Source organism: Mesoplodon bidens, assembly GCF_964165515.1.
Source record: "Mesoplodon bidens genome assembly, chromosome: 3".
NCBI lineage: Eukaryota > Metazoa > Chordata > Mammalia > Artiodactyla > Ziphiidae > Mesoplodon > Mesoplodon bidens.
Genome location: NC_138178.1, coordinates 15,840,821 through 15,863,828, shown reverse-complemented (window position 1 = coordinate 15,863,828; position 23,008 = coordinate 15,840,821). Strand labels below are relative to the sequence as shown.

General features: G+C 37.3%; 1 protein-coding gene across 1 annotated transcript in view; it reads left to right on the top strand.

The window, feature by feature from the left end:
• Positions 1 to 23,008, top strand: part of MALRD1 (MAM and LDL receptor class A domain containing 1) — a gene marked incomplete at both ends in the record, with an annotated part of 607,751 nt that overhangs the window by 116,118 nt on the left and 468,625 nt on the right. The window contains one exon of the mRNA XM_081226990.1: positions 617 to 737. Coding sequence (XP_081083116.1) covers positions 617 to 737 — 121 coding nt within the window. The remainder of the gene's footprint in view (positions 1 to 616; positions 738 to 23,008) is intronic.

The window sequence follows — 23,008 nt, the reverse complement described above, 5'->3', positions numbered from 1 at the left end:
AGATATTAGGGTTACCTAAGATATTAGGGTTACCTAAGGTGGTGCTGTCAAAGGAGTTATGACTTTATAAATTCCTCATTTGAATGTTCTGGTCAAACAATTTTCTAAAATTAGTTTGGAAGTTTGGGACAGATGCAGATGAGCTTCTCTACACCAAAAAGTATGATTGTAATAAATTTACTTTTGTTCAAAAATGGTTAAAGAAGACAATTTAGGTGGTACAAACAAAGTTTATTCAGCACTTCATGAAGCAGACAGTCTCTATTTGGAGAACTGTAAAATGGCTGGAAGGTAGGAAACTTTATAGGGTAAAGAATAAAGAATGAGAAAGAGTAAAACAGAAAATATCGAGTTGACTGGGGCCATATAGTCAACCTTGTTTAGGGTGAGAAGGAACAAGGAAATATAGAGCCCAGAGTTGGCTTGAAGTTGGGGGATTGACTGCTGAATATACTCTATTTCTGGTCAAGGGGAGCATTAAAGGGGCATGAAAGTTATGTAAGTTTTGGTTTGCTGTCATGGCATCCAGGGCAGGAATGGCTCCATTTTGGGCCTAGAAAGTTATTTCAAGACTTTTATAGTATATTTTTAATAATTTATCTTTTTGTAATTATAGTTAATTTTAGAAGCTACTGTTTTATCATCACATGCTACTGTTGCTATAGATGACATCAGTGTATCCCAGGAATGTGAAATTTCATATAAGACACTTCCAAGTACTAGCGTTCAAAGCAAAGGTAAGTCTTTTTCTTGTGGTTGCTGCAGTTTTGAACCTTAAAATAATTAGTTTTCCTTGATATCAAAATATCAAATATATTAGAATCCTTCAATAATATAGTTCACTAATGCCTAATACCAAGATGTGGATTATATCACATGTCCCTGAAAACGAAAACATACTTTTTTACCTTTTTAAAATATATTTTTACCTTTTTAAAAAAATATGTTATATCACAGTCTAGGCCTTAGGCTCTCTTCTAATAACATTCTACATTTGTGGCTAAAATTATCACATACAGATTTTTTTCAATTATAAAAGTTATGAATTTAAAATATTTTCATGTTTTAAAACAGTGCTATAAAAATTCAATTGTATTTTAATTTTGTTTGACACTTCAAGTGAATATGTAATTAAATTCATGTTTCAGAATCACTCAGGAGTTCAAAAAGATTATCATGGTTGAAAAAGTGACTTAAGGCCAATGAAAAATTTCAAACTTGACCCTAAAATTCTGTGTTTAAATTCAAAACATAATATTTTCAAGAAACAGATGGAGTTCGGCTAATTCTTTGACTAAGTATTTTGTAGAGAATTTCAGTTAAGAGACAGGTATATTGTCATAAAAATGGATCCCAAATAGTAGAATAAGCATTTTGAAAATCTAACCGTAGTTTAGGTTCTGAGAGTGCGTTGAAATGGTATACATTGTGCCTGAAGTTACTTTGTTATTTTAACACTAACTGATGTTTCTTTCTGACCACCCCTACAGTCAGGTCTCAATTAACAAATAGAAATAAATATTAAAAATGTTGCCTGAAAACTGAAACACTTCATTTTTCTTACTCTCCATACATGAAAAATAACTGCATGTGGACATCAGGCGTGTCATACATTCTGAAGTTATGTTTCCTTAAACAACGTATTTAGTGAGAGGAAAAGCTGCATTCTTAACAAGAGCTAAATGCACTCACTAATCAAGGATGATATAGGAGAATTAATTCTGGATTGAGATCTGAGTTAAAGAATTTTTAAAAGTCCTTTATTAAAGACATCTTTCATTGGTAAGGCTGTATATTCTATGTCCTAACTCTGTATTGTGTTAACATGCATTTACATTACTCAGAATATGTGTCCTGAATTTATAATAAACCTTTCTAAGCTCTGTGTGTGTGAGTTGTTTTGATAGACATTAAAGAATGTAAAGCAGCAGATTTAATGATTAATGAGTTTTGGAGGGTTAACCAGAATTTCTTATTTCTGTTAATTAATTAAACATTTTTATTCTTCTAATCATATACTGCATCACCAGAATTAGAATAGTAGGAAGGCATTAGAGTTGACATTGAGGAGAATGTATTTGGAAGCAGAAGTGTGGTTAAATGTTTTAAATTATCACTAAAATTAACCTTAGCAGAAGGCTCTGAGAATACTCGATCTCACGTACAGAGAATTCTTTTCATAAATTAACTGAAAACTCATTTATGTGTGCTTCAATCTGAACACCAGCTCAGTTGGTTAGAGCATAATTCTCATTAGGCCAAACTTACATGAATTATTCCTGAAAGACCAATGATTTTACACAAAGGAAAAAAAAAACTTTCTCACCGCTTTTGTAAATTTATCCAATAGGCAATTATAGGATCTCCTTCACTGAATTTAGTATTATTACCATACAGGAGTTTAGGGACGGGCGTGGAAGGGGACTTATCACATCCCCCTGATAGGGACTTATGCTATATTAATGGCCAGAGGTTTATTGAGATCCTCCTGTGCTTGCCATTTTTAGCATATTTAAAAACTAGTGTTCATGAAGCAATTCTGCATCCCATTTATGTTGGAGAAAAAAAGATGTTTTATTCTCTTGATCTCTTAATTTTGAAGCTGGATTTGGGCCACATGACGATGCAGGCTGTATTTCATCCAGCAAGCTCTTTGATTTTACATCTGACTGCCCAGATGGAGCAGATGAAGCCAGTTGTGGTGAGTGAAAGTCCTGACTGACTGGACTAAGATTTGTGTGTGCATAATTACTCAATGTAAAGTGCATGCTACTTAAGTGAGTGTTGTTTAATTAAGAATGTTTTTTATTTGTTATTAAATTTTAAAAATATTTTATTGAGGTATAATTGATATATAACATTATATTGGTTTCAGACGTACAACATAATGATCTGATATTTGTATATAATGCAAAATAACCATGAAAATAAGTCTAGTTAACACCCATCACCATACATAGTTACAAATTGTTTTCTTCTGATAAGAACTTTTAAAATTTGCTCTCTTAACTTTCAAATATGCAATACAATATTATTCATTATAGTTGCCATGCTATAAATTACATCCTCATGACTTACTTGCTTATTTTATAACTAGAATATACTTTTGTACCTTCTGACCCCCTTCACCCTTTTTGCCCCCTATGCCCTAATTCCCTGCCTCTGGCAATCACCAATCTGTCCTCTGAACTAGGACCTTGGGTGTTTTTTTTTGTTGTTGTTGTTAGTTTGTTTGTTTTTTAGATTCCACATGTAAGTGAAATCATATTGTATTTGTCTTTCTCTGTCAGACTTATTTCACTTAGCATAATACCCTCAAGGTCCATCTGTGCTGTCACAAATTGCAAGATTCTCTTCTGTTTTATGGCTGAATATTATTCCATTGTGTATATGTACCACTTGGTTATTGTAAATAATGCTGCAGTGAACATGGGGGTGCATATATCCTTTCGAGTTAGTGTTTTTGTTTTCTTCAGATAAATTCCCGTCTTTTGTGTTCCAAGGACTCAATTCTGGTGTAGGGAGGGGTGTTCCCCACACCAGATAGTGCTCAGGACATCGGTTGGGTGTCCTACAATTTAACTCAGTTCTGACACTATCTACCTAGAGATGCCATCAAGTTCTATAGGTAAAGGTTCAGTCCTACGAGGCTGCCTCCCCTCTTCTTCCACTTACTTCAGGTGATGGTCTCAAACCCAGGTTGTTACTGTTCTTCTGATTAACTGGCTATAAGTCAGAGGTTCCCAAGCCTCCTTCCTTGGGTTTGATTAATTTGCTAGGGCAGCTCACAGAACTCAGAGAAACATTTTACTTACTAGATCACCCATTTATTGTAAAAGAATATAGCTCAGAAACAGTTAGCTGGAAGAGAAACATAGGGCAAAGTATGGGGAAAGGATGAGGAGCTTCCTTGTCCTCTCCAGGTGCCACTCTCCCAGCACCTCCACATGTTCACCAACCCAGAAACTCTCCAGGCTCTGTCCTTTGGGTTTTCATGGAGGCTTCATTTCACAGGTATGATTGATTAAATCATTGGCCATTGATTCAACCTCCAGCCCATCTCCTCTCCCCACAAGTCAGGGGTAGGACTGAAAGTTCCAACCCTCTAATCATATAGTTGGCTCCATTGGCAACCAGCCTCCATCTTTAGATACTGTCCAAAGTCACCCCATTAGCATAAAAAAAGACAACTTTGTCACGTGTAACACCTCGGAAATTTCAAGGGTTTTAGGAAGTCTGAGCCAGAAATGGATGAAACTGTTTGATGTAATCCCACTTATTTTTGCTTTTGTTGATTCAGCTTTTGGTATCAAATCCAAAAATCATTGCCAAGACTGATGTCAAGGAGCTTATTACCTATGTTTTCTTGTAGAATTTTTATGGTTTCAGGTCTTATGTTCAAGTCGTTAATCCCTTTCGAGTTAATTTTTGTGTATGGTGTAAGATAGTGGTCCACTTTCATTTTATTTGCATGTGGCTGTGCAGTGTTCCCAACACCATTTATTGAAGAAACTATCCTTTCTCCATTGTATATTCTTGCCTCCTTTATTGAAAATTAATTGATCATATATGGGTGGGTTTACTTCTGGGCTCTCCATTCTGTTCCATTCATCTGTGTTTGTTTTTATGCCAATAACATACTGTTTTAATTACTATAGCTTTGTAATATAGTTTGAAATCAGGGTGCAAGATGTCTCCATGTTTATTCTTCTTTCTCAAGATTGCTTTGGATATTTGGGGTCTTTTGTGGTTCCATAAAAATTTTAGGATAGTTTGTTCTATTTTTTTGTGAAAAATACCCCTGGAATTTTGACAGGGATTGCATTAAATCTGTAGATTGCCTGGGGTAGTATGGGCATTATAACAATATTCTTACAATCCATGAGCATGGAATATTGTTCCATTTATTTGTGTCTTCTTTCATTTCTTTCATCAGTGTCTTATAGTTTTTAGTGCCCAGGTTTTTCACCTCCTTGGTTAAATTGAGTTCTAGATGTTTTGGGGTTTTTTGATGCAATTACAAGTGGTATTCATTTCTTAATTTATCTCTCATACTTCATTATTGATGTATAGAAAGGCAATAGATTTTTGTATATTGCTTTTTTATCCTGCAACTTTACTAATTCATTGATTGGTTCTAGCAGTTTCATTGGGAATCTTTAGGGTTTTCTATATATAAAATCATGTCATCTGCAAATAGCGATAGTTTTACTTCTTTTTTTTCTGATTTTGATGCTCTTTTATTTTAATTTTATTTTTCTTGCCTAAATGTTGTGGCTAAGACTTCCAATACTATGTTAAATAAAAATGATGAGAGTGGGCATCCTCGTCCTATGCTTGATCTTAGAGGAAAAACTTTCAGTTTTTCATCATTGATTGTGATGTTGGTTGTGGGCTTGTCATATATGGCCTTTATTATGTTGAGATACATTCCCTTAATACCCACTTTGTTGAGAGTTTTTGTCATAAATGGATGTTGAATTTTGTCAAGTGCTTTTTCTGCATCTACTGATATGATCATATGAATTTTATCCTTCATTTTGTTAATATGATGTATCATATTCACTGATGTTGAATTATTCTTGCATCCCTGAAATGAACCACTCTTGATGATAGTGTATGATTCTTTTAAGGTGCTCTTGAATTTGGTTTGCTAATGTTTTATTGAGGTGTTTGATGAACATCTCTGTTCATCAGGAATATTAGCCTGTAATTTTTCATCTTGTGGCATCCTCTTCTGGTTTTGGTATCAGGGTAATGTTGGCCTTGAAAATGTGTTTGGAAGTGTTCTTCCATTTTTTGAAGAGTTTAAGGATTGGTATTTCTTCTTCAAATGTTTGGTAGAAAAAAAAATTTTGGGTAGAATTCATCAGTGAGGTCTTCTGTTCCTGGATTTTTGTTTGTTGGGAGGTTTTTGATTATTGATTCAGTCTCCTTACTCATAGTTGTCTATTTAGATTTTCTATTTCTTCATAATTCAGTCTTGTCAGGTTGTGTGTTTCTAGGAATTTATCTATTCTAGTTTTTCCAATTTATTGGTGTATAATTGTTCTAGTAGTCTCTTATGAGTCTTTGTATTTCTGTGTTATCAGTTGTAATGTCCCCTCTTTTATTTCTGATTTTATTTATTTGAGTCCTCCCTTTTTCTTTGTTAGTCTAGCTAACAATTTGTCAATTTTGTTTATCTTTTCAAAGAAATAGCTCTTAGTTTCATTGATCTTTTCTATTGCCTTTTAATCTCTATATCATTTATTTCAACTCTGATCTTTGTTATTTCCTTCCTTTCACTAGCTTTGGGCTATGTTCTTTTTCTAGTTTCTTGAGTTGTAAAGTTAGGTGATTTGAGGTTTTTCTTGTTTCTTGAGATAGGCATTTATCCCTATGAATTTCCCTCTTAGAACTTTTGTCTTATCCCAGAAGTTTGGTATGTTGTAGTTCCATATGTATTTGTCTTAAGGAATTTTTTGATTTCTCTTTTGATGTATTCTTTGACCATTGGTTGTTTAGTAGCATGTTTTTAACCTCCACATAGTTGTGGTTTTTTCCATTTTTTTCTTGTAATTGATTTCTAGTTTCATACCATTGTGGTTAGAAAAGATGCTTGATATGATTTCACCCTTCTTACATTTATTAAGACTTGTTTTGTGGCCTAACATATAATTTGTCCTTGAGAATGTTCCATGTGCACTTGAGAAGAGTGTGTATTCTGTTGCTTTTGGATGGAATGTCTCATATATATCTATATATCTGTTAAGTACATCTGGTCCAACATGTCCAAATATTTCCTTTTTGATTTTCTGTCTGGATTATCTATCCATTGATAAAAATGGGGGTACTAAAATCCTCTACAATTATTGTATTGCTGTCTATTTCTCCTTTTAGGTCTGTTAATATATTTTTATATATGTAGGAGAAACTATATTGGATACATAAATATTTACAAACATTATAGCCACTTGTTGGTTTGACCCTTTTATCATTATGTCATGCCCTTCTTTGTCTCTTATTACAGTCTTTGTTTTAAGGTCTATTCTGCCTGATATCACTTATCTCAAAAGCTTAACTCTTTCAGTTTGTATATCTGAAGTGAGTCTCTTGTGGGTAGCATTGTAGATGGGTCTTCCTTTTTATCCATTCAGCTATTCTGTGCCTTTTGATTGGAGAATTTAGTCTATTTACATGTAAAGTAATTATTGATAGGTAGGTGCTTGTTGCCGTTACGTTAATCGTTTTCTGGCCGTTTTGTTGCTCCTCCATTCCTTTTATTTTCTCTTGCTCTTTTCCCTTTTGATTTGATGATTTTCTATAGTGGTATGCTTAGTTCCTTTTTCTTTATCTTTTGTGTATCTACTATAGGTTTCTGCTTTGTGGTTGCCACGAGGTTTACATGTAACAACTTACATTTATTAAGTCTATTTTAAGATGATAACAACTTAAATTTGAATGCATTCTAAAGCTCTATATTTTCACTCTTCTCAACCCCCATGTTTCTTGTTTTTGATGTCACATTTTATATGTTTTTATCTTATGTGTCTCTTAACTAATTATTGTTGTTACAGTTTTTTTTACTACTTTTTTCTTGCAACTTTTATACTATCTTTAATAGTGATTAAACCACCATCTTTACAAGAGTAGACTATACCAATTTTACTGTGTGTTTATCTTTACCAGTGAGATTTATACTTTCATTTGTTTTCCTGTTACTAATTAGCATCCTTTCTTTTCAGCTTAAAGAAGTCCCTTTAACATTTCTTGTAATGACAGTTTAGTGGTGATGGACTTCTTTAGCTCTTGCTAGAAAACTACTTATCTCTTTTTCAATTCTGAAGGATAACTTTGCCAAGTAGAGTATTAACTGGAAGTTTCTTTCAGCCCTTTGAATATATTGTCACTCCCTTCTGGCTTGCAAAATTTCTGCTGAAATATATGCTTATTTCCTTATGGGGGTTCCCTTGTATTTAACAAGTTATTTTTCTCTTGCTGCTTTAAAATTCTCTCCATGTCTTTAACTTTTGACATTTAAATTTATAATAGTCTTGGTGTGGGTCTCTTTAGGTTCATCTTCTTTGGAACTCTCTGGAATTCCTGAATCTGGAGGTTTCCTTCCCAAATTAGGGTAGTTTTCAACTTATTCTTCAGGTGAATTTTCTGCCCCCTTTTCTCTCTCTTCTCCTTCTGGGACCTCTATAATGCACATGTTGGCCTGTTTGATGTTGTCCCATAAGTCCTTTAAACTAACTTCACTTTTTAAAAATTATTTTTTCTGCTTTGATTGGGAGAGTTCCACTGCATTGTCTTTGATTTCACTGATCCTTTCTATTGCTCTTAAACCCTGCATGTGTATTTTCAGTTTAATTATTGCATTCTTCAGCTATGTGACTTCTGTTTGGTACTTTCTTATATTTTCTGCCTCTTTGTGGAAGTTCTCACTGTGTTTATCCATTTTCCTCCTGAGTTTGGTGAACATCTTTACAGCCATTACATGGAACTCTTTAAGAGATGAGTCACTTAACTCCATTTCATTAAGGACTTTTTCTGAGGTTTTATCTTGTTCTTTCTCTCGGAACATATTCATCCATTTCTTCACTTTTCTTGTCTCTCTATGTTGGCTTCTATGCATTGGATAAAACAGCTACCTCTCCCAGTCTTGAAGAAGTAGCCTCGTGTAGAACTTTATGGTTCAGCCCTAACCTAGCTCTTGGGTTATCTTTAAAACATTTGTGATTGTCCAAGTAGCCTCCCAGTAGTTGAGGGTGTGCTAAGTCCTGTCAATGTCCCAAAGCAGAAGTTCTCAGTCAGCACCTAGATTCAGGCTGATTGGAAGCTGGACTGTCAGGCAGCCAGACCTCCAGGCAGCAACTTGTAAAGTATGCAAATATATACATTCCTGTGAGATTGCAAGCCTAAGTCCTCCTGGCCCCCATAGCCAGACCATCTAGAGGTGTCCTCTCTGAAGCAGTTGAAAAAATCAGGATGCCAGATGAGTTTCTTGTAGAGAGACACCATGTGACCTGGAGCAAGGCAGAAGGAGATTGCAAAGATGGCGTCCACTGACCTCCATCCCTGGAACGCACATTGGTAGGCCCCTAGAAGTGTGCCAAACCAGAAGCCTGCCCCTCAGACCAAAGGTCTGGGACAAGCAAATAGGCCTTTTTCACAGAAATATTGGGGGTGTATTTTGGTTTGCTGTCTGCACAGGGCCCTGGGGGTGGTAGCCTGCCAAGCTCTGTCTCTCCATTGCTTACAGTCTAACAGGACCTGGGAATATAAACCCTACTGACCACCAGAGCTGGGCAATCAAGGGCTGTCCTCTGGGCGGCAGCCACAAAAACCAGGACACCAGACACTGTGCAGTTCCTCTCTGGGAGATACTGGCATTCTGGAATCAAGCAGAGAGAGGACATGAGGATATTGCCTACCCTCTGAGGTCTCTGGAGGAGATCAGAGTGGACGCTTACATGTTTGTGTGATCAGAAGCCTGCCCTTCAGGCCACAGCTATGAAGATAAGCTAATATGCTTTTTCCATTGAAAGACTGGGTATCTCTGTCTGTTGTCTCCTGGGGGTGGTAGACAATTAGGAACTTTTTCTCTGTTGGTTACAGTCTTGTGGATCCCCCTAGCATAAGCCCTGTTGGTGACATAAGCCAGTGACAGGTGACTTAGAGGTGTTCCCTGGGAATCAGGCACAAGAACTGGGGAGGGTGCAAGCCATTTCCAAGAGGTACAGCAAGTTGGCTCTGCAAAGATGGCATCTGCCAGCCTCCATTCCTGGGGAGTTCCCCAGCAGGCCCTGGATGTGTGTTAAAGTAAACGTCTGCCCTTTAGGCTGACACTTTTTAGATAAGCATATAAGCCTCTTTCACATAAAGGTAGGCACCTCTCGATCAGCTGCTTCTGCAATGGTCTGTGGGGTGAGTCTGAGACTGTGAGCCCTTTAGGAGCCATTTCTCAGTTCACTATAATCTGTGTGTCTCCTGGGTGTGAGCCCCATTGGTTTTCAAAGTTGGATGCTTGGGGGGCTTTTCCTAAGGTGCAGGTCTTAAAAGTTGGGGTACCTTATATCAGGGTTCCAGTCTTTCACTCCCTGGGGAGAAGCTCTGGGTTTTGAGTTTCCTTCTGATTGTGAATCGCTGTGATTGGTGTCAGGTTTAGGGCAAGACTGTGTCAACCTCTCCTACCCGCTTTGTAGTGGATTTTTTCTCATTTGCACAATGTGTAAGAGTCTCTCACCTAGGCTTTAGTTTTGTTTTCTTTGTTTTTTCAAGAGAAAATTGCTCCATATGTAGCTGTAGATTCACTGTGTCTGTGGAAGGACATAAGTTCAGGGTCTTCCTATGTCACCATCTTGTATTAGAACCCAAGTAGGAATTTCTTAAACTATTTTCTGTTTTTCTTACTATTTCAGAAGAGTTATCTATTGAAATATCTGCCTGGGATTTACAGTTGTAAGCCTGTCCCTGATATACATTAAGACTATTACCAAATATACATGGTTTAAGAACTTTATCTATATAAACTCTTTTAATCATCAAAACAAATTGAAGAATTCAACCCTAATATTATCCTCATTTTACAGACTTTCATATCAGTTAGTGTTCATTCAGGAGACAGAAACCACCCTAGTAATTTGAACAGAGAAAATGTAATATGAAGAATTGTTACCTTTTGAGACATGGTTAACTGCAAAAAGAACTAAAAGAACAGTAGAGAAGAAAGGAATTAACAAATGTAGGGAGCAGCTACTAACTCTAAGATTGCGACAGAGAATTAAGGAAAGGATACATTTGGAGGAGGGGTGACCTCCACATCCCAACACTGAGAATTAAACTTGACTGGAACCCTCTGGAAGGTGGAGAAATTTGCTGGGATGATGTGGGCTAGACTTGGTTAACAATTTAGTGTCCAAGGAAGAAATTATCCACCAGGATGCCTGCAAAACTCACTGAAGGGTGACTGTAACTGGGTTGCTTTATATTGCTGGCAGTCATGGTCCAAGAATAACAACAAAACATACGCTGGAACCAAAAAGAGAAGCTCCTTCCTCTGCTGTGCTTTGTGGCATCCTGTGCTCTTTATTAACGAAGCCAAACGTTGTGTGAGCTATTCAAAAGAGAAATGTTTTCACTGTCCAGCTCCAGATCTCAAAGCAGGGCAGAGAGGGTAGATTTGGAGCTGAGACACAGAACATTTAGAGCTGGCACATGTGCCTAATGTGGTGTAGTTCATAATTGGTGGAACCCCATCTTACATCTGGTTAATCTGCCCCCAGAACACATTCTTAACCACACATTATGCAACCTTTCTGTCCTTTCAAGGTCATCATTAAATTGAAAATGATACTTCCCCAAAATGAAAAGTTGCTTCCTTGATCAGTTTGAGCAATAGGGAATTTGAAGCCAGTGAAAGATTTCACTTATGGGGGAGAAATCATGCTCTTAGGCCCCTAGAATGTCAAATGGTAATTTAGTAATTCTGTCTAGAAGTTTGAAAGGATTAATGTCCTTTTAAAAAAAAGAAAACCTTGAAAAAGCTGACAGTAGAGGTTACGGGTAAGATGGCGGAAGAGTAAGACGCAGAGATCACCTTCCTCCCCACGGATACACCAGAAATACAGCTACACGTGGAACAACTCCTACAGAACACCTAATGAACGCTGGCAGAAGACCCCAGACCTCCCAAAAGGCAAGAAACCCCCCACATACCTGGGTAGGGCAAAGCAGAGAGATCCCCACACAGAGGATCGGTGCCGAGCGGCACTCACCAGCCCGAGAGGCTTGTCTGCTCGCCCGCCGGGGCGCGCAGCGCTGGAAGCTGAGGCTCGGGCTTCGGTCAGAGCGCAGGGAGAGGACTGGGGCTGGCGGCGAAAACTCAGCCTGAAGGGGGCTAATGTGCCACAGCTAGCCGGCAGGGAGTCCGGGAAAACTCTGGAGCTGCCGAAGAGGCAAGAGACTTTTTCTTCCCTCTTGGTTTCCTGGTGCGCGAGGAGAGGGGATTAAGAGCGCTGCTTAAAGGGGCTCCACAGACGGGCGCGAGTCGCGACTGAAAGCACGGAGCCCAGTGACGGGCGTGGGACGCTGGGGCTGCTGCTGCCGCCGCCAAGAAGCCTGTGTGCGAGCGCAGGTCACTGCCCACACCGCCCTTCCGGGAGCCTGTGCAGCCTGCCACTTCCGGGGTCCCGGGATCCAGGGGCGGCTTCCCTGGGAGAACGCACGGCGCGCCTCGGGCTGGTGCAACGTCACGCCGGCCTCTGCCGCTGCAAGCTCGCCCCGCACTCCGTGCCCCTCCCTCCCGCCCGGCCTGAGTGAGCCAGAGTCCCCGAAGAGGCTGCTCCTTTAACCCTTTCCTGTCTGAGCGAAGAACAGACGCCCTCCGGCGACCTACACGCAGAGGCGGGGCCAAATGCAAAGCTGAGACCCAGGAGCTGTGAGAACAAAGAAGAGAAAGGGAAACCTCTCCCAGCAGCCTCAGAAGCAGCGGATTAAAGCTCCACAATCAACTTGATGTACCCTGCATCTGTGGAATACATGAATAGACAACACATCATCCCAAACTGAGGATCCAGGAGTCAGTGCTGTGCCTCTGAGGTGGGAGAGCCAACTTCAGGACACTGGTCCACAAGAGACCTCCCAGCTCCACATAATATCAAACGGCGAAAATCTTCCAGAGATCTCCATCTCAACACCAGCACCCAGCTTCACTCAACGACCAGCAAGCTACAGTGCTGGACACCCTAAGCCAAACAACTAGCAAGACAGGAACACAACGCCACCCATTAGCAGAGAGGTGGCCTAAAATCATAAAAAGTCCGCAGACACCCCAAAACACACCACCAGACGTGGACCTGCCCACCAGAAAGACAAGATCCAGCCTCATCCACCAGAACACAGGCACTAGTCCCCTCCACCAGGAAGCTTAAACAACCCACTAAACCAACCTTAGCCACTGGGGACAGACACCAAAAACAACGGGAACTACGAACCTGCAGCCTGCAAAAAGGAGACCCCAAACACAGTAACATAAGCAAAATGAGAAGACAGAAAAACACACAGCAGGAGAAGGAGCAAGATAAAAACCCACCAGATCTAACAAATGAAGAGGTAATAGGCAGTCTACCTGAAAAAGAATTCAGAATAATGATGGTAAAGATGATCCAAGATTCTATTTCCCAGATCCAAAATCTTGGAAATAGAATAGACAAAATGCAAGAAACAGTTAACAAGGACCTAGAAGAACTAAAGATGAATCAAGCATCGATTAAAAACACAATACATGAAATAAAAAATACTCTAGATGGGATCAATAGCAGAATAACTGAGGCAGAAGAACGGATAAGTGAGGTGGAAGATAAAAGAGTGGAAATAACTGCTGCAGAGCAAAATAAAGAAAAAAGAATGAAAAGAACAGAGGACAGTCTTAGAGACCTCTGGGACAACATTAAACGCACCAACATTCGAATTATAGGGGTTCCAGAAGAAGAAGAGAAAAAGAAAGGGACTGAGAAAATATTTGAAGAGATTATAGTTGAAAACTTCCCTAATATGGGAAAGGAAATAGTTAATCAAGTCCAGGAGGCACAGACAGTCCCATACAGAATAAATCCAAGGAGAAATACGCCAAGACACATATTAATCAAACTGTCAAAAATTAAACACAAAGAAATCATATTAAAAGCAGCAAGGCAAAAACAACAAATAACACACAAGGGAATCCCCATCAGGATAACAGCTGATCTCTCAGCAGAAACTCTACAAGCCAGAAGGGAGTGGCAGGACATAATTAAAGTGAGGAAGGAGAAAAACCTGCAACCAAGATTACTCTACCCAGCAAGGATCTCATTCAGATTTGATGGAGAAATTAAAATGTTTACAGACAAGCAAAAGCTGAGAGAGTTCAGCACCACCAAACCAGCTTTACAACAAATGCTAAAGGAACTTCTCTAGGCAAGAAACACAACAGAAGGAAAAGACCTACAATAACGAACCCAAAACAATTAAGAAAATGGGAACAGGAACATACATATCGATAATTACCTTAAATGTAAATGGACTAAATGCTCCCACCAAAAGATACATATTGGCTGAATGGATACAAAAACAAGACCCATATATATGCTGTCTACAAGAGACCCACTTCAGACCTAGAGACACATACAGACTGAAAGTAAGGGGATGGAAAAAGATATTCTATGCAAATGGAAACCAAAAGAAAGCTGGAGTAGCAATTCTCATATCAGACAAAATAGACTTTAAAATAAAGACTACTAGAAGAGACAAAGAAGGACACTACATAATGATCAAGGGATCGATCCAAGAAGAAGATATAACAATTGTAAATATTTATGCACCAAACATAGGAGCACCTCAATACATAAGGCAAATACTAACAGCCATAAAAGGGGAAACCGACAGTAACACAATCATAGTAGCGGACTTTAACACCCCACTTTCACCAATGGACAGATCATCCAAAATGAAAATAAACAAGGAAACACAAGCTTTAAATGATACATTAAACAAGATGGACTTAATTGATATTTATAGGACATTCCATCCAAAAACAACAGAATACACATTTTTCTCAAGTGCTCATGGAACATTCTCCAGGATAGATCATATCTTGGGTCACAAATCAAGCCTTGGTAAATTTAAGAAAATTGAAATTGTATCAAATATCTTTTCCGACCACAATGCTATGAGACTAGATATCAATTACAGGAAAAGAGCTGTAAAAAATACAAACACATGGAGGCTAAACAATACACTACTTAATAACGAAGTGATCACTGAAGAAATCAAAGAGGAAATTAAAAAATACCTAGAAACAAATGACAATGGAGACACGACGACCCAAAACCTATGGGATGCAGCAAAAGCAGTTCTAAGAGGGAAGTTTATAGCGATACAATCCCACCTTAAGAAACAGGAAACATCTCGAATAAACAACCTAACCTTGCACCTAAAGCAATTAGAGAAAGAAGAACAAAAACATCCCAAAGTTAGCAGAAGGAAAGAAATCATAAAAATCAGATCAGAAATAAATGAAAAAGAAATGAAGGAAACGATAGCAAAGATCAATAAAACTAAAAGCTGGTTCTTTGAGAAGATAAACAAAATTGATAAACCATTAGCCAGTCTCATCAAGAAAAAAAGGGAGAAGACTCAAATCAATAGAATTAGAAATGAAAAAGGAGAAGTAACAACTGACACTGCAGAAATACAAAAGATCATGAGAGATTACTATAAGCAACTCTATGCCAATAAAATGGACAACCTGGAAGAAATGGACAAATTCTTAGAAATGCACAACCTGCCAAGACTGAACCAGGAAGAAATAGAACATATGAACAGACCAATCACAAGCACTGAAATTGAAAGTGTTATAAAAAATCTTCCAACAAACTAAAGCCCAGGACCAGATGGCTTCACAGGCGAATTCTATCAAGCATTTAGAGAAGAGCTAACACCTATCCTTCTGAAACTCTTCCAAAATATAGCAGAGGGAGGAACACTCCCAAACTCATTCTACGAGGCCACCATCACCTTGATACCAAAACCAGACAAGGATGTCACAAAGAAAGAAAACTACAGGCCAATATCACTGATGAACATAGATGCAAAAATGCTCAAAATACTAGCAAACAGAATCCAACAGCACATTAAAAGGATCATACACCATGATCAAGTGGGGTTTATTCCAGGAATGCAAGGATTCTTCAATATACGCAAATCAATCAACGTGATACCTCCTATTAACAAATTGAAGGAGAAAAACCATATGATCATCTCAATAGATGCAGAGAAAGCTTTCGACAAAATTCAACACCCATTTATGATAAAAACCCTGCAGAAAGCAGGCATAGAGGGAACTTTCCTCAACATAATAAAGGCCATATATGACAAACCCACAGCCAGCATCGTCCTCAATGGTGAAAAACTGAAACCATTTCCACTAAGATCAGGAACAAGACAAGGTTGCCCACTCTCACCACTCTTATTCAACCTAGTTTTGGAAGTTTTAGCCACAGCAATCAGAGAAGAAAAGGAAATAAAAGGAATCCAAATCGGAAAAGAAGAAGTAAAGCTGTCACTGTTTGCAGATGACATGATACTATACATAGAGAATCCTAAAGATGCTACCAGAAAACTACTAGAGCTAATCAATGAATTTGGTCAAGTTGCAGGATACAAAATTAATGCACAGAAATCTCTGGCATTCCTATATACTAATGATGAAAAATCTGAAAGTGAAATCAAGGAAACACTCCCATTTACCATTGCAACAAAAAGAATAAAATATCTAGGAATAAACCTACCTAAGGAGACAAAAGACCTGTATGCAGAAAATTATAAGACACTGATGGAAGAAATTAAAGATGATACAAATAGATGGAGAGATGTACCATGTTCTTGGATTGGAAGAATCAACATTGTGAAAATGACTCTACTACCCAAAGCAATCTACAGATTCAATGCAATCCCTATCAAACTACCACTGGCATTTTTCACAGAACTAGAACAAAAAATTTCACAATTTGTATGGAAACACAAAAGACCCCGAATAGCCAAAGCAATCTTGAGAACGAAAAATGGAGCTGGAGGAATCAGGCTCCCTGACTTCAGACTATACTACAAAGCTACAGTAATCAAGACAGTATGGTACTGGCACAAAAACAGAAAGATAGATCAGTGGAACAGGATAGAAAGCCCAGAGTTAAACCCACGGACATATGGTCACCTTATCTTTGATAAAGGAGGCAGGAATGTACAGTGGAGAAAGGACAGTCTCTTCAATAAGTGGTGCTGGGAAAACTGGACAGGGACATGTAAAAGTATGAGATTAGATCACTCCCTAACACCATACACAAAAATAAGCTCAAAATGGATTAAAGACCTAAATGTAAGGCCAGACACTATCAACCTCTTAGAGGAAAACATAGGCAGAACACTCTATGACATAAATCACAGCAAGATCCTTTTGGACCCACCTCCTAGAGAAATGGAAATAAAAACAAAGATAAACAAATGGGACCTAATGAAACTTCAAAGCTTTTGCACAGCAAAGGAAACCATAAACAAGACCAAAAGACAACCCTCAGAATGGGAGAAAATATTTGCAAATGAAGCAACTGACAAAGGATTAATCTCCAAAATTTATAAGCAGCTCATGCAGCTCAATAACAAAAAAACAAACAACCCAATCCAAAAATGGGCAGAAGACCTAAATAGACATTTCTCCACAGAAGATATACAGACTGCCAACAAACACATGAAAGGATGCTCAACATCTTTACTCATTAGAGAAATGCAAATCAAAACTACAATGAGATATCATCTCACACCAGTCAGAATGGCCATCATCAAAAAATCTAGAAACCATAAATGCTGGAGAGGGTGTGGAAAAAAGGGAACACTCTTGCACTGCTGGTGGGAATGTGAATTGGTACAGCCGCTATGGAGAACGGTATGGAGGTTCCTTAAAAAACTACAAATAGAACTACCATATGACCCAGCAATCCCACTACTGGGCATATACCCTGAGAAAACCATAATTCAAAAAGAGACATGTACCAAAATGTTCATAGCAGCCCTTTTTACAATAGCCCGGAGATGGAAACAACCTAAGTGTCCATCATCGGATGAATGGGTAAAGAAGATGTGGCACATATATACAATGGAATATTACTCAGCCATAAAAAGAAATGAAATTGAGCTATTTGTAATGAGGTGGATAGACCTAGAGTCTGTCATACAGAGTGAAGTAAGTCAGAAAGAGAAAGACAAATACTGTATGCTAACACATATATATGGAATTTAAGAAAAAAAAATGTCATGAAGAACATAGGGGTAAGACAGGAATAAAGACACAGACCTACTAGAGAATGGACTTGAGGATATGGGGAGGGGGAAGGGTAAGCTGTGACAAAGTGAAAGAGCGGCATGGACATATATACACTACCAAACGTAAGGTAGATAGCTAGTGGGAAGCAGCCGCATAGCACAGGGAGATCAGCTCGGTGCTTTGTGACCGCCTGGAGGGGTGGGATAGGGAGGTTGGGAGGGAGACGCAAAAGGGAGGGGATATGGAAACATATGTATATGTATAACTGATTAAATTTGTTATAAAGCAAAAAATTAAAAAAATAAAAAATAAATTAAAAAAAAAAAAAAGCTGACAGTAGTGCAGCTGTCCCTTTCTAGTGTAAGTGTGATACCAGATAGAATTCTGAAACACAGGGGAAAATAAAGAGCATAAAAGAAAGTATGTTTGTGAAAATAAAAAGTGTTTTAAGTTAAAAAAAAAAAGAAAACCTTAATCTTTTCCCTTTAGTAATTATTTTGTTTATCACATTACATTTCATAAATCTGAAATGTACTAAATTGCCTTCTTTTCGTATAGTGTGTTTCAGGGACTTAAAATATTGTTTTATAGACACAAAAAGAAGATGGAGATCACTGTTTGGCAACGGACCCATGATCGTGGTGAACTGAGTTTAAAAAAAAAAAATGAACTCCAGATCTCTAGAATCTTATGCTGGGAATCTGTTTATTCATAGAAATGCTAATTCTTCATCCCATTTTTGTGAATTCATACATTAAAGATTCCACCAGTGAGTTGAGATGAGGTAAGGGCACAGTAAAGAATTTAGAGGAGTAAAAGCAGGAGTCTTTTGTCTTCTTTACAGCAAAAAAGGAGAGACGTAAGCACAGTGATTTTAGGCTGAGAGTGTAGCATCGAACTAACCCACTTGTCAATTTCCCCATAGAATACTTAATTGCTTGGAAGAAACATGGGTTTTCTGTAAGGAGAAAAAGACAATACTGGTCTCAGGATTTCTACTCATAAACATAAATCCTCCTTAAAAGGAACCTTGCTACTCTAGAGTTTCAAATATTAGTATTTTAATGCAATTTATTCTAATTTTCTCATTTTCACAACTATCTCTAACCCAATTTGAGTTCTCTTTCATTACAATAAGACTGATTATGGCCTCAAAAGAGTTGTTAAACTTACTATGATTTAGGTTTTCTGTGCCTCTGAAATATCTTCAGACTAAAATACCAAATATAAGTTTTAACCAATTTTTGTAAAAGAAATAGTTTATCATATAGATGAGAAAGCCAAAAAATTTTTAAACAACTCTGTGTGTTGTAAAGGTATTTTAATATTCCCAAACATCATTTTCTGAGCACTGTAATTTATTTCGGTCGAAAAATTGGCTAGTCTGAAATGCATATACTTTTTTCCTAAAAATAGATCTACACGATTTCTCATTTTCTACTTTTCTCTCTACTCGCAGGAAAAACCACATACATCAATACTTAGTATTTGAATTCAATAAAGTCTAAGCAAAGGCAGGTTGAGCAGTATAGGAAGAAGGAGTGATTTATTATTTTTCTCATTTGCTTTTTCAAACTTAAATACTGTTTGTATATTTTTCCAAAACTACTGTGTCTGCTCAATATACAAATGTATGTATTAAACACTGGCATTTCCACAGCTGACAGTAAGGTAGAGGCTAAGTGATTTTATGTGCTGATGCTTTGGAGGCCATCTCCATGTAGTTTTTACTAATTCATTACCTTCCAATAGTAATTGTTATATTCTGCATTGAGTCTTACAAATTTCTTTCATCACATAAGTGCATCGGGAGAAAGCTTGAATTTTTTATAGCTATGTTTCTTCTGCTCTGTATTTGTTGAGAATGTGTGTATGTTTGTGTCTGTGTGTGCTTGTGAGAGAGATCTAATTAGGGCTGTGTTTTTACTGCCTATTTTCTAAAAAAAAATGTTTTTGAGAAGGTATTTTTTGGTGAGATGGAACATATTTAAACTTAATTGTAGAATTAAAGGCTTCCTGAAATGCACCTCTCTGTATAACCATAAATTGCTTTTTATTTTAATAAAAGTTGGGAAAATAAGCTGCTATTTTCTATTTTCTATCTTATGATGTTTTCCATAGGCTTAACTTCCAGGGAAAAAAAGTGTCTCAAAATAAACCTAAATTTGCTAATTATTTAGCATTTTGCTTTTTCATTAAATGCACATCAGTGTGCCCATTCTTGTAAAAAGAAGGCTATCTTGCTATTTTTTCTTAGTGAACTGGATTCTCTTTCTCTTCTTCATATTGTCCTCAACAATGTAGATACTGTTTGCCAATCCAAAAAAATAAAAAACTCCCTAGACAGGGGTAATTGTAAGACTGGAATGGGAAGTTTGTTCTGGTGAAGGCTCATCATTTCTGTGACATAAACCTGAGAAGTGGAGAAAAAGTCCATTCATTCCCATTTGTGGAGCCACTGATCACTGAGGGGAAAAAAAAATAGAAATGATTTTTGTAGACAAGTAAAATCTGGTAAATAACCCATGATATTTTGATCAATCTTTGCTGTAGATAATTATGTTGTTTGAGAAATCAGGATGGTAGAGGGAAAATAATAAAATAGTCAATAAAGTAGATAATAAATCCTCTCAGTTGAAAACTCTATTGAGAATAAAAATCTATGTATTTAATAAAGTCTTTTTCTATGATCATTTAAGATTAAATTTCAATAAATTACATTATTAACAGTATCTGTGGAAAGGTTTTGTGTGTGTTATTACTTTGAGCTCATTTGGATTTTATTTTTCAGCAAGATCGTTGTTCTTCTTCATTTTGAAAATTATAAACTAGAAGTATAAGTGGCATCTCTTTTTTGCTTGTATACCCAAACTACTTCAGTCCTTCTCTTTTCTTTCACACCTGCTACTCCTGTCACTTTTGTTTCTGTTTTCAGGTTAGTGATGTTTGTGATGACAAGTATGAGACTTAATGATCCTCTCCTGTTCAACACCAGGTTTTCTTAGCAATCCTGTCTCCTTGCCTTGTAGAACTTTACCACTGTGGATAGTGAGATTTACGTTTCCTTCCAGGGTTTATATAAACCCCTATCTTTGGGGTTAGATTTAAAAACAGACTGAAAGATTGTATGATAATGATATTCAATATAAATACTGTCACACACTTATAAAGCACTTATTTTGTACCTGGCATTGTTGGAAATGCAATTATATGTATCAGCTAATTTATAGATAAGAAAAGCAAGGCACACAGAGAATGAATGTCATGGCTCTTTCTGCGGTCACGGTCACACAGTTAGTTCAATAGAGATAGAGGTGGGAGTGGAAAATGGACCTCAGGTTGATTTTCATTTTGCCTACTGAGTCTTCCAGGGCAATTCAATTTGTAAAGTTCTCAAAGAATGTAAACCTCTTCACCCCCATGGGCATTTACAAGAAAGTCTTTAAAATAGGCTAGTATTTCCATTGACTTTGTATTTTAAGAGTGTTTGAGCATTTCTAACACTTTGTTAGTTTTGTATGGTAGACGCAGAAAGGAGGTTTTACTTTAGGGAAAAACAACCTAGTGAGAGAATCTAAACATGTGTGCATAAAAGAAGCCATGATAATCTATTGCCAGTCAAATCTAGTTAATAATAATTATGATAATAATAAACAACTACTTAACACCTGCTGAAAGAAATGTGTGCAGAGGATGAAAAGATGTTAGTATATTTGCTCTGCTGTGAGTAGTTTAAAATTAGATGAAAATAGGCATAAAAATGTAACTACTAGACAAAGCTGGTTTTGCTCCATAGACATTAAGGATGGACTAGGTTAGGCATGGATGAGATTCTGAGAAGAGGAGCTTGAGGGGAAGGTTTAATGAAAAGTTTGGGAATAAACATTTTTCTTTTTTTTGCTTGTTTTTGAATTTTATTTTATTACTTTTTAAGCAGCAGGTTCTTATTATCTAGATTACACATATTAGTGTATATATGTCAATCCCACCTTCAGCTAGACATTCCATAAGGCACAGGGGAAGTTGGCTAGAAGCACAGTTTGCAATGGCAGAATCAAATTGTTGCTAAAAGTAAAGTGAGGAAAGTTAGCTAGAAAAGTTTTTACCTGGGGCATTAGTGTTGTATCCCTGGGGTAGAGGAGTGGGTGCTTTGGGAGAGTGTCTGGAGAGATAAGATAATAATAGGAAGCAGGTGTTATATAACACTTGCTGTCCTCGGGGTTAGTTCATTCATTCAATAAATATTTATCAAGCACTATACTGAGTCTACAGCTGTTTACAGAGTGAGCAAGACATAATGTAGTTCCTGCCTTCCTAGAGATTACAGTCTAGTGGGGAGAACTACATTACACTAATATAGCTGTAATTCCAATTCTAATGAGAAGTATGTAAAAGTTATAGAGTGGCTTATGAAAATTATAGATTGACTCTTTGGCCCTAGTGTGAAGATATCAGGGTGTTTTTTTTAGTACATTAACTTTTTTTTTTAAATAAAGATAATCTTTAGAGCAATTTTAGGTTAACAGCAAAATTATGGGGAAGGTACAGAGATTCTCTATATAACCCCTGCCCCGACACATGCATAGCTCCTACTATTAACAGCATCACCCACCAGAGTGGGATATTTCTTACAGTTGGTGAACCTACATTGATGCATCATAATCACCCAAAGTCCATAGTGTACCTCATGGTTCACTCTTGGTGTTGTGTATTCTGTGGGTTTGGACAAATGTATAAGCACATGTATCCATCACTGAGGTATCATACAGAGTATTTTCACTGCCCTAAAAATCCTTTGTGCTGTGCCTCTTCATCCCTTACCTGCTCCCAACTGCTGGCATCCACTCATCTTCTTATTGTCCCCATAGTATTTATTGCCTTTTCTATAATGTCATGTAGTTGGAATCATACACTGTATAGACATTTCAGATTGGCTTCTTTCACTTAGTAATATGCATTTAAGGTTTCTCCATGTCTTTTTTTAAATTAATTTTTATTGGAGTATAGTTGCTTTACCATGTTGTGTTAGTTTCTCCATGCCTTTTCATGGCTTTTAGGTGCATTACTTTTTAGTGCTGAATAATAATCCATTGTCCAGTACTCCATCTGACAAGAGCTGCTGTAAACATCTATATGCAGGTTTTTGTGTGGATGTAAGTTTTCAATTCC